The 11,109-nt window shown below is 39.1% G+C and overlaps 2 protein-coding genes across 2 annotated transcripts in view; one reads left to right on the top strand and one right to left on the bottom strand.

Moving 5' to 3' along the window:
• Positions 1-52: 52 nt before the first annotated feature.
• On the top strand, positions 53-1,056 carry cunh14orf119 (chromosome unknown C14orf119 homolog). The gene is made up of 2 exons (XM_040044866.1): positions 53-645; positions 730-1,056. The coding sequence occupies exons 1-2, from the start codon at positions 256-258 to the stop codon at positions 901-903; spliced, it is 564 nt and encodes a 187-aa protein (XP_039900800.1). The 5' UTR covers positions 53-255; the 3' UTR covers positions 904-1,056.
• Positions 1,057-1,250: 194 nt separating this feature from the next.
• The window catches only part of si:ch211-14a17.10 (restin homolog), a 28,992-nt gene continuing 19,133 nt past the window's right edge, over positions 1,251-11,109 (bottom strand). The window contains exons 50-75 of the mRNA XM_040044841.1: positions 10,764-10,826; positions 10,606-10,674; positions 10,415-10,498; positions 10,229-10,315; positions 9,076-9,159; positions 8,917-8,985; positions 8,687-8,776; positions 8,345-8,434; positions 8,172-8,261; positions 8,026-8,088; positions 7,584-7,643; positions 7,428-7,496; positions 6,502-6,585; positions 6,272-6,358; positions 6,107-6,190; positions 5,926-5,994; positions 5,590-5,679; positions 5,409-5,498; positions 5,234-5,323; positions 5,053-5,142; positions 4,893-4,961; positions 4,709-4,771; positions 2,911-2,973; positions 2,672-2,818; positions 2,395-2,442; positions 1,251-2,141 (exon numbers count right to left, since the gene is read on the bottom strand). Coding sequence (XP_039900775.1) covers positions 1,585-2,141; positions 2,395-2,442; positions 2,672-2,818; positions 2,911-2,973; positions 4,709-4,771; positions 4,893-4,961; positions 5,053-5,142; positions 5,234-5,323; positions 5,409-5,498; positions 5,590-5,679; positions 5,926-5,994; positions 6,107-6,190; positions 6,272-6,358; positions 6,502-6,585; positions 7,428-7,496; positions 7,584-7,643; positions 8,026-8,088; positions 8,172-8,261; positions 8,345-8,434; positions 8,687-8,776; positions 8,917-8,985; positions 9,076-9,159; positions 10,229-10,315; positions 10,415-10,498; positions 10,606-10,674; positions 10,764-10,826 — 2,549 coding nt within the window. The 3' untranslated portion in view covers positions 1,251-1,584. The remainder of the gene's footprint in view (positions 2,142-2,394; positions 2,443-2,671; positions 2,819-2,910; positions 2,974-4,708; positions 4,772-4,892; positions 4,962-5,052; positions 5,143-5,233; positions 5,324-5,408; positions 5,499-5,589; positions 5,680-5,925; positions 5,995-6,106; positions 6,191-6,271; positions 6,359-6,501; positions 6,586-7,427; positions 7,497-7,583; positions 7,644-8,025; positions 8,089-8,171; positions 8,262-8,344; positions 8,435-8,686; positions 8,777-8,916; positions 8,986-9,075; positions 9,160-10,228; positions 10,316-10,414; positions 10,499-10,605; positions 10,675-10,763; positions 10,827-11,109) is intronic.

The following is an 11,109-nucleotide window of genomic DNA, read 5'->3' as shown; positions in this document are numbered from 1 at the left end:
ACACAGCACAACTAGTTAACTGCACCCCGCTTCCTGTTAGCAGCTCTGGATTTACGTGACTGTCGTTCGGCTTCTCTGCACCTCGACTATGTCGGTAGTGAGTTGATATACGTTTTAAAATAATGGGGAGTCACAACTCTATATCTTAAAGGTAGTTATTAGCTAGCAATAGCGACTTTAAAGTCAGAGCCCGCCCGTTTGTGCTCCTTAAATAAAACGTTAAGCTAAGCTAAATGGATTATTGAGCTGTTTAAGATGTCGTGGTTTAATTGTGTCAGTCAAAGCTCAAGTCAACACCAGCCCACTGACAATCAAGGAATTGCAGGCATCCTGTGCAGTTCTCCCAACCCAGTGTTCACGTGCCCTGCGAGTTTCCCTTCTCCCAGCTTGGGTGAATTTCCCCCAGCTCCTCAAGGTGTAGTCAGCCCTCCCAGCCTCGAGAAGCTGTCCTGCGCTTCTCCGAGTGCAGGTCAAGTTAGAGAGCCCGAACCCATCTCCTACGTAACCTTCCAGGAGCAGCGGTGTGTCCTGAGCTGGTTCCAGAGCTGGACTCCCGTTCAGAGGGAGCGGTTTCTCCAGGACCTTCTGGGGAAAGCTGTGCCGGGGAAAGTGTGCACCCTCCTAGACTCACTCAGCACTCTCCAGGTACTTTATGCAAACTTGCAAACACATGGTCTGGAGAGGAGTGCCATTTCTAGTAAATAACTGGCGCTTTCTTCCTCTGTGTAGGTTAAAGACAAACTTCCAAACATCTTTGAATGCCAGCTCCGCCTGTGGACGCAGTGGTTTGTGTCTTGGGGAGAAGAGGAGAGGAATCATTTCCTACACATGCTGGAAGAGCGGGACGCGGATTTTGTTACCCACTTTTACAGGAGTGTAGCGGGTACAGCAGGAAGAGACTGAGCAATGTTTGCATTGTGATAGAAAAGCAAGTAATAAAGGGGTGATGTGTGGTGTGGAAAACACATTCTCTGAGTCTCTTTGTAGAAAATTTAGCCTTCTTGTAGATCGTAGTGTTCGTATACGTTTTGTAAGTAAAGTTCTGCATGCCTGCTCCGCCGGGTTTTTTTTTTTTTTTTTTTAAGTTTTTAATTGATTGACACGAATTTGTAAATAAACAGGTTTAACATCTAGCTGTGGGTTAATATCTAAACAGGCTTAGCTCTTCTGTGAGGCAATTAACACATCTGGAATAACATGGATAAGAAACACTTTTTTTTTTTGATAACGAGAATAAACAAAATATTTTAGTAATGAATTTTATTAATAGGCACCTGCTGAGACACTCAGGGACACCTTACATAGAATCAAATATCAAAATCACAGTATTGATAAAAATAACAGCTGGTAAAAACCATAGAGTTAACAGCAGGATTCAAATCAAAGAGAATAGGCAGACTTAAGGTTGGCTTTAAAGACAGGGAGAGAATGTTGCAAGCATGGTATATTTGTTTTACTGTCTGAAGCATTTAATAGCAACAGTAGCAGAAATATGTGCACTTATTCTTCAGTTATTATTTTATTTCCCATACTCATAAATGTCACACATTTTGACATGGGTGCGGACAGAACTTCTCGTGACCCTTATTTTATCCAGTCAGTTGCTCCAGGAGTAATTAAAACTACTGGATTTGGAGCGCTGCCATCTTCTACACAGAAATTGACAAATGGATAAATTTTTCCTGTGAAGTGCTGACCTACAAAAGAATACATATGAGTTCTGGACCCTGAATCATAAAACGAGATGGTTCCCTTTTTGTAATCTAGCAGGATACCCAGGGTAACTGGTTGTATCTCAGTAGGAATGCGAATCGTTCTCCTCTGCTCTATAGCTCTGTACTGACCCTGTTTGTCCAGGACTATAGTCCAGTAATCATTGTTTGGACTGAAGAGTATTGATCCCTTTCTTCGAGAAGATTCACTGGTCATCCCAAGGTGGTAACAGGTCTTTCCAGCTACTGAAACCTCCCAGTAATGCTTGCCAGATGAGAAGCCAGTGGCACCTAGGACCCCCAGAATCACATCAAACCGTCTTGGATTGTTGGGGAAGTCTTGTATAAAATCTGCAGTGGACATCTCGGTTTCATCATCAGATAAAACTATTCTTGGGTGCGCTGTGTCTGGATCGAAGGTCATCTTTGCTGTTAAAAGAAACACCATCTGAAATCAGCATGTAGTGAAACAACCCTGATAACACAGATGGCATAATTTAACCTTAATGTGGAAAATGTAAGGGTGTGCTTTAAAGTTATATAGACGTTTTCACACAACAGGCTGTTATATGCAGCGTGAGTAGTCATGTATTTTTTTTCATGGCATCTGTGCAGCTTTATTAGCTTTAAACAAAAGTGCAAAGAAAAAGAAAAAAGAAACAAACTTTCGTGTGTGACTCACAGGTATGGATGGTCTTTTCTTCTATATCACCTAGTTCCCTTTGAAGCCCTGAGGGCAGAGTAAGAAGAGAATGTCTGTCAGAGGATTTTGTGTCATAACAGTTTACTCTTTGTATGTTTCTGGGCTAAACTAGAAGTTCTACAATTTCCTGAGGTTTGTTTTTCTCAGCTTGCAGGTCTAACAAGAAGATTAAATTATCCAATTAAGAATCTTACATTCACTACTACCTACTTTCCCATATTATACTGAATCTGCTCATTCTGTGGCTTGAACATACTGTCAATATTATTCTGCAGTTTGTTATTCTCCCTGTTCTGTCTTTGTAACTCCTGCTCCAACTGGTTGAGCTTGTCATCCTTCTGACGCAGCTCCTGCAGCTGGTGGTCTGCATCATCATGGCACTGCTGCAAATGTCTTTGCAAATCTGTTTGATGAAATACATACTTCAGAACCTCAAGGAGTGCATCTGTACAATATATCCACACAATAATAATGCGGTCACATTGGGAATCTTACCTTCACACTCCTGTGGCAGTTGAGAGCAGCACATCTTCAGCTCTGTGACTTCCTGCTTTAGGTCTGACAGAGGGAGAGATTAAACATGAACCAGCTAAATGAGAGTCACATTTGGATAGTTTTGGATGTTTTGAGAAATGCATTTATTTGTCCTTGTTTAATTTTAGATGAAAAGATGTCAGAAAGTAAAGTTTATTTATTAAGCACTTTTCATAGACAGACAGTCACAACATGCTCCAAAGAAAGTACACTCTCTGTCAGTTCCAAGGTTTGATGTTTCCAGACATAAAGAAAATCTGGTTCTTATCATACCAGACAGAAATTAAGTAAATACAACCTCAGATGGACAAAAAGTAGTTCAAAAACAAGAAGCAGCGTGTGGAAAATGAACTACACCATTAGTGAACTACACCACTCTTTCAATGATGAGGATGTAACATCCTGGACAGGGAGGAACGGTGATTTGAGCGTGGACTCAAGGAGGCCATTTACGTGAAAAGGGAAAAACCATCTCTGAATCGAGGAGGGGGCCTAAGGGTACATCTTTTGCCATCTTACAATGCTGTGATTGCAGCCATTCCCCAACTCTCTGTGAATGGTACTCATGGCCATTGATCAGTGGTCTTTGATCAGTGGTGGTTGATCAATGGTCATGAGAATTTGCATAATTAAGATTAAGGAACTGACCTCCCAGCCCATTGTTCCTCAGTGGGCTGGTTTCAGTCATTATGCAAATGTACTGTTTATAAGATTGGGGAAACCTGCAGTCAGCTGAGACTGAAGAAGTCACCTGGATGAGTGACGAAACGTTTCTCCCACTAAAAAAACAAACAAAAAACGCTACATCCAGATGAACAGAATCAACTTTGGGAGAACTACACCCTTACTGCTTCCATAGGAATTAGGAGGGTAAGTGGCAGGGTTGAAAGGCCATTTCCAAAAAAAAGAGTCCATAATTCTACAGTGAGAGAATCACGAAAGTGGAAAATATTCAAGACAGTGGCTAGGATATTGCAGCAAATGTACCATGCTATACTCAGAGAAACTGGGGCAAAAAGTGCTACATCTGAGACTCTATAAGCCTCAGTTCACATGTTAAATGTTAAAGTTCATGACAGTAAAACTAGAAAAAGACCGAAAAAGTTGTTTGGAGAAGACTCAAGTGAGAGAGTTTTATTGTGAAATACGGGACAGCCTGATAATCTGTCTAAGGGCCGAGAACCGAGTATCGTTACTGCCGAGCGTAGTAAGAGTTATCAAGGTTAACGTTTATTCACCAGCTATAAAAGCCCCTATTTGTTTACTGCAGCCACAGGACCCGGGCACCTCACAGTCACTGAGTCACTCATAAATGCATCTGTTTTTCCATACAGTGCTTCTGCCTTTTGGTTTAGGTTTTGTTAGGTAAACAATGACGGTGTAATATATCATGTTTTGCAGTTCATCTGTGCTTGTATTTAAGACCCAATACTTTCTTTTTACACTGACTGATTGTATTGCCACTAGCTAGTTAGCTTAACATAAAGACTGCAAAAAAAGGGAAAACAGCTTGCCCGCCTCTATTTCTGCTCAGCAATTTGTCTAATCCATACATGACAAACATCGAGTTAGAAAATAGTCGAGTACATAACAAATAGAGAAAGCCAGGTTAGCTGTTGCCCATCATTTTCAGTTCCTGTTAGCTAAATGAATGCATTATACTATAAGAGTTAAACAGATGTTTAAATCCAACCCTGATACATGTTTGCAACAAAATATCAAATTAATTTTGTGACTACCTGCAATATAAAATACAAACCTTTGTTTACAGCTTCAAGTTTTTTATTCTTTGTTTCTTGTGTTTTTAGTTTCTTCTCCACGTCTGACAAAGAAAGTAAAAAAGTACTTTTAAACAGGATTTAAGATCAAGCAGAAATGTGTTGCAGGTCTTCAAAATATTTATGAGATTGACTCGACATGCACTAAATTGTTAAATGACTGACCTTTGATTTTGTCAGATGTCTGCGTTTCAGCCTCTTTCAGTTTCGCCCTCAGATCAGCAATCTCCATCACTAGTGGAAATACAAAAAACTGGAATATTATATCGTACTAAAAGGACACCAACAGCATGACACCAAAAAGCAAATTCAACAATATTCATACCATATTTATAATTCTCTGCATCTATATGCTCAAGTTGACTTTCAGTGTCATCCAGCTGCCTCTCTTTCAACTTTAGTTTCCTTTGAAGGTCTGAAAATGCGTCGAGATTAATAAACACAACCATTAGCTTAAAATACAGGTTACTTCATGCAAAATATAGATTTCAAAGTTTGTTCTGTACCTGCAAGGCTCTTAGTATGAGCCTCTTTGAGGGCTGCTATGTTATTTTCCAGTGGTTTAATTTGCTCGTGAAGCTCCATAATCTGAGCAGCTAAAACAAAACACAAACATTATGGACTCTGATGCTGTTTGATATTTCATCCTTGTTGCTGACTGAACCAGAGCAAAATACTTACACAGATTAGCAATATTTATATCTTTTCTATCCAGCAGGTCTGTCTTTTGTTGTATCTCATTCCTGATGGCCTCCAGTTGATCTTCCAGATCTACAAAAACAGGCAAAAGTGATGTTTTACGTCCTTAAAATATCTGTAGTATTACTATGATCACATCTGAGGAGAGCCCACTGCATCCCACCTTTAATTTGTGCTTCTTGTGTCTCATTCTTCCTGTTTTGTTGCTTCTTCAGTCTTGCTATTTCATCTTGCTGATTCAAGATCTGAAATGCTATTAAAAAAGAAAATCATCTTCATGCATGATCAGTGCATCCAGGTAAGGAAATCCCCGAAAAATTAAGTCTGTTCATCCGGACGTAGCGTTTTCAGTGGGAGAAATGTTCCGTCACTTGAAAACACTCACTGAAAGCACTACATTCAGATAAACAGACTTTTTGTGATAAACATACATGTGCATACATATTAAAGACAAAGAAGAAGAGAGCGAGGGAAGTATTTTATTGTGACTGTTACTCACTCAGCTTAATATTTTCATTCTGTTCATCTTTAATTCCCTCTATCAAAGAATTGAGCTCTTCTTGACGTGCTGGAGAAAAAAAGATGAGGAATTACTTTTTTTTTTTCCCACCGAATGCATGTATTTTATTTTTTAAGAAGTCATTGCTTTACACTATGTGCAGGTAAGATATGTCACTCACCTTTAATCTTCTCGTCATCTGTATCATTTTCCGCCACAGTGACCAGTTTCTCGATTTCTGTTTGTAGTGCAATAATCTGCAGAACTGAAAGAAGGTTGGAACACTGATAAGTATTTGTACCTGAGTTAGTAATCTGGATTCTTTCAGCAGGTTGTTTGTACTCACGTCGTTGTGGTTGAGTGCTTCTCTCTTTCAGCTCTTTTGTTAGTTTGTCCAGCTCCTCGTTCTTTTCATCTATGGCTTTTTGGAGCTCTGCAGAACAGACAAAACTTTGTTATGCGTAAATGTAAATATTTATTTAGCTAATATTAAAGCTGTACAACAACCCTTTAATGTACACCATGTGAATACTGGACCCCAGTAGCGCTGCTTACTTGACAATGAAACACACTCACCATCAACCTTGGATTTGGACACAGAGTTGTTCATTTGTGCTTTCAGTTGCTCCACTTGCTGAGTTAATGTAGAAATTTGTAGAGCTGAAAGAATCAGTCAGAATAAACATCAGCGTTCACTGTTCTCATCTAAGAAACATGAAAATGTGCACAACATCTGCGAATAGTAAAACATTGAGAATGTGGAGAAAGAAATCATGGCAATATTTTTTTTTTGACATATTAAGATATATTCAGATATTTTAATATTCAGATAGTATGATGTCATCATATCACCTAGCAACCACCCAGTAAAGGGCTAAAAAGTTCCTTTTCTTATCAATTATGCTCCTATAAAAACATAAATGTATTTTTATTGCACAACATTAACATCTAGTTTAAATTCAAAAAGTCTGACTGACACCATCCTAATTGCAAAAACCTAGCAAGTGGCTAAAAATGACATTTTTTGCCTTTATGCACCTACATGCACCTCCTTTTATTTGGATATTATCTTATTATGAGGCAGCTAGTTTTATTTATATTCAAAAAGTTGAATTACACATGCCTACCAACCACCTAGGACCTTGTGAGATTACCCCAACCCCCAATGTGATTAAGTATATCAATCAGCCAGCTGCACAAATAGGCCAAACACTACAGTAGCACTACTGTAGCGTGGGCATGTAGTAGTAATTATAATAAATAATGCAGTACATTTGCAGCTCTTGCTTGACCATGAGTGACTCAGGCGTTCCCCTAATAACTACAAAATTGCATCATCATGAATTAAACCTTTTTTGTTGAAGGTGATAAAAAGTTAAGTAAAATATGATTTACAGCTTCTAAAATCTTCACTTTTAAATCAATTTCATAGGAAAAAAATGAATGTATTATGATGAACTTGACAGCTTAGAAGGTTTTTTATTCAGAGATTCAACACTCACCAAGTGAAGTAACAGAGCTCGATTTGGACTGCAGCTCCTTGATTTTGTCATTCAGGCTTTGCTGCAGATCTGCACAGAGACATTTATTATGGGTGCTGATCACAGAGAACAGTTTTCTGTATTTAGCAAGAACAGCAAGTCAAAGATTACACTCACCTGTAATTTTCTGCTTATCTTCTGAACAGCTTTCTGTCTCGTTCAGTTTTTCCTGCAAGTCTAAGAGAAAGGTTACATTACTAAGCAATAGTCTAGGCATTATTTTTTGATACAGGTCAGCATGAAAGCTCATATTGTTATATTTTGTTGGCTTTCAGTGGGTTTTGACTATGAGTTTGTAAAACTATTCATTCCAGGTTTCTCCAATAATTCAGTTCAGTTCACTTTTATTTATACAGTGCCAAATCACAACAACAGTTGCCTCAAGGCGCTGTGCTTTGGTGACAGAGGGAAGGAAAAACTCCCTTTTAACAGGAACAAATCTCTGGCAGAACCAGGGAGGGGCAGCAATCTGCGGAGACCGGCCGAAACTTGGAAGCATCTTAAAATCAACTTAATCCTTCTTGTTGCAGAAACTTAAACATGCCACGGATGAACTTACCGAGGATCACTTCCTGATCACGAGAATGCTCCTCCTCTTTAACCTTCAGTTGTTTTCTGAGATCTAACAAAATGTAAAGTTAGCTTCAGGTGAAGAAGGTATCAGAGGTGATACTTGCTTTTAGAGATCAAAAGAAAAATACTTACTAGAAATTGTAGCAGCACTTTCTTTATCCTCAGCTGTCTTAACTTTTTCAAGGTTTTCAAGTTGGCTTTGCAGATCAGTGATGTTCAAAACTGAGGAACAGAGGAAGAAAGAATCAAAGCAGAACTTTTTTCCTTCATCATTTCTGCAGACACCATGTTCTTTCTTGACTTACTCAGGTTGGCATTTTCCTGGTTCTTCTGTTTCAGCTCATTGACATGTTTCTCCAGCTCTCCCTTCTTGGCTGCAAGCTCATTTGTGATCTCTGAGGTCATTTTAAAGAAGTTAAAACAGGTTTATTGGTCAGACATGAGAGATCATCGTACACGTTTTGTACTGTGAATTACAAAAGCTACCAAGTTTCTTTATCTCTCACACTTATTTTGTTTTTTCTACAAGGATGGGGAAAACTAAAACTCTCACTTGCCCCATATCTGACTCCTCTGTGCTTCTGCCTGCTCACTTGTATTTGTCACACTCTTAGCACTAGAGGAAAAGCACAATGGGAGATACTTACCAGTTAGCTTACTGGTTTGTAGAGTCTCGCGGTTTGACAGCAGATTCTGCAGGTGCTTCACCTGACTCTGCAGATTCAGGATTTTCAGTGCTAAAGCACAAAGAAGCAAAAAGAGTAGTTTGCTATAAGACATGCTGTGAGAGAATTACTTCATGAGAGGGAAAAAGGCAAAAAGAAAGAAAATTCAACTTGTCAGTGAACCTTTGTGCTCACAGTTACTTCATACTCACTCAGTTTGGTGTTATCTCGATCACTGCTGCCTATTTGAGCCATGAGTGTGTCTATTCTGTTTTGTAGCGCTGCAAAAAACAGTGAATTGTATTAATAACATTTAGTCACCTACTATGACTTTGTGTCACCCTCAATCAGCACCTTAAACCTTAAAGTACCTTTTATCTGGTCACCAGCTGTCCCATTCACATCCTTGTTCTGCAGGTCCCATATCTCATTCTGGAGCTCAACGATTTGTAAAACTGAAAGAAACAAACATCTGATGAATGACAGGTAAGGTTTGGTTGTGAAATGTTCCTTTTTGACAAAGTTTATAGTTAGGGGGCTGGATCAAATGACTCTGAGCAGTTACACTGCAACATGCTGAAGCTGCTAGTGTTTCATCTTCACTAACCCGAATCACCTTTTTGCTCTCTGTGTTTATATCCCACTTTGCATTTAATGATTAGTTATTGTTCTGTCTCCTTCTCCTTCTCCTCATCCGGTAATGGCAGATGATATCCCCTCTGCCTGATTCAGCCAGGGGTTTCTTCCTGTTAAAAGGAAGTTTTTCCTTTCCACCATCACCAAGTGCTGTTTTCTGATTGTTCATATACTGTGCTTACACAGTATTTTGAGACAGATGCAACAGGTGAGCAAATTCTTTATGAAACCATTAAAAAGTATCCCAGTTTTTCAACTGCGATGCTTCTTAAGACACAGCAGTTAACATATCCAAACCAAGGGACTACATGTATTTTCAGTCAGGATGGGTAAATAATGGCATCGTGTGGGAGCTGAAGAACAATAAATTTATTTTTAAAGCAAAGGTAAGTGCTATATAGCTAGCTTAAACAAAGTACCATGCGTAAATCTTATGTTTTGTTGACCTGGACATTTACAGTGTAGAGCCAGAAAAGTTCTAGTAGTATTAATATGTCATATTATTGTCATAATATAACATTAAAGTTAACAAAGTAGTTTTCCAGTGTCAGGTAAATCATTCCTCTTAAATGACCTCCAATGACAGTCCGGATTTCAGTGGAGAAGCAGGGATTTGTGTGATTTGGACTGTGAGGTGTGGTTAGGAGAGGTGTGCTCACGTTTTGCTGCATTTTGGCTAAGTTAAATTTGAAGATAATCAAAGGATGGCTGGAGGGCAAAGGGCCACTGTACTGTTTTGTCCACCAGGTGGGCTCTGACATCACATGGAAACTATGGTTTGGACCAAATGTTGTCAATTGCCCCCAGAGGCTTAGTATTGCAATAATAGGCAGCGGGTTGTCAGACTGTTTAAACAGTGTTGATCACAGAGTACAGCAGTGCACTCACCCACTCTCGGGTTGGCAATCAATTCCTCCATTTCTGCAGTCTTAGTAATCAGTTCATCTTGCTTCTTCTCCAGTTGCATCTGCAGCTCTGTGGGGAAGCAGAGAGAAACAGATATATGACTTGAGGTCATATTTGTTTCACATTTTTCCTCCAGGAAGTGTGCTGACTATGACAGCTGATACTCACGTGAGATGATTTCTGGATCTTTTGAGTTTGAGATCTGCTCCTTCAAAGCCCTCACTTCAGCCTTCATGTTGATCACATTCAGGACTAACAGAGACAAACGTGAGCAGATATGACGGCACAGATTAGTTCTGAAATATAATGTGAGGATGTGAGCAAAAAAAAAAGAGAGACTTTAACTGCACCACACTCACGCAGAGCAGTTTTGAAGTCTTTTGTCTTGTTCAGTTCTGCAATCTTATCTTCAACTTCAGTCTTCAGCTCTGATTAAAAAAAACAAAAAAAGAAAAAACAGTCATATCAAAAACTCAGGCTCAGACAATTTGAGGTTGAAGTCAGATTTACAACTTACGGTTTCGTTGTTGCTCGAGTCCAGAGCATTCTTGAGTCTTTAATTGCAGTTTTTTCTCCAACTCTGAATTAAAAGAAACAAACAACTAAAATTGGATCTCTGCACAAAACTCTTTGATATGATGGATATATTCAGAAAAAACCCCTAATTTGTGTCTTTGTCTTTTTAAAAAAGAGATCTGGAGGACTTACTCAAAACAAATTAAAAGGACTGAAAGCACGTTTTCCATTAGTCTCTACTGGGATGGGCTCGCCATGACTGAAGGTAATTAAGCTAATGGAAAACTCTGAAAACCGCTGCAAAAGGTGGCAAGTTGATCCGAGTAGATACCGGTACTATAAGGGGC

Source organism: Simochromis diagramma, unplaced genomic scaffold (assembly GCF_900408965.1).
Source record: "Simochromis diagramma unplaced genomic scaffold, fSimDia1.1 OVJJ01000663.1, whole genome shotgun sequence".
NCBI classification, from domain to species: domain Eukaryota; kingdom Metazoa; phylum Chordata; class Actinopteri; order Cichliformes; family Cichlidae; genus Simochromis; species Simochromis diagramma.
This window is presented reverse-complemented; position numbering and strand designations above follow the sequence as displayed.

Coding starts and splice junctions, on each gene's coding strand:
- cunh14orf119 (XM_040044866.1), top strand. CDS start 256: ATGTCGTGGTTTAATTGTGTCAGTCAAAGCTCAAGTCAACACCAGCCC. Junction 646..729: donor ACTCACTCAGCACTCTCCAG/GTACTTTATGCA, acceptor TCCTCTGTGTAG/GTTAAAGACAAACTTCCAAA.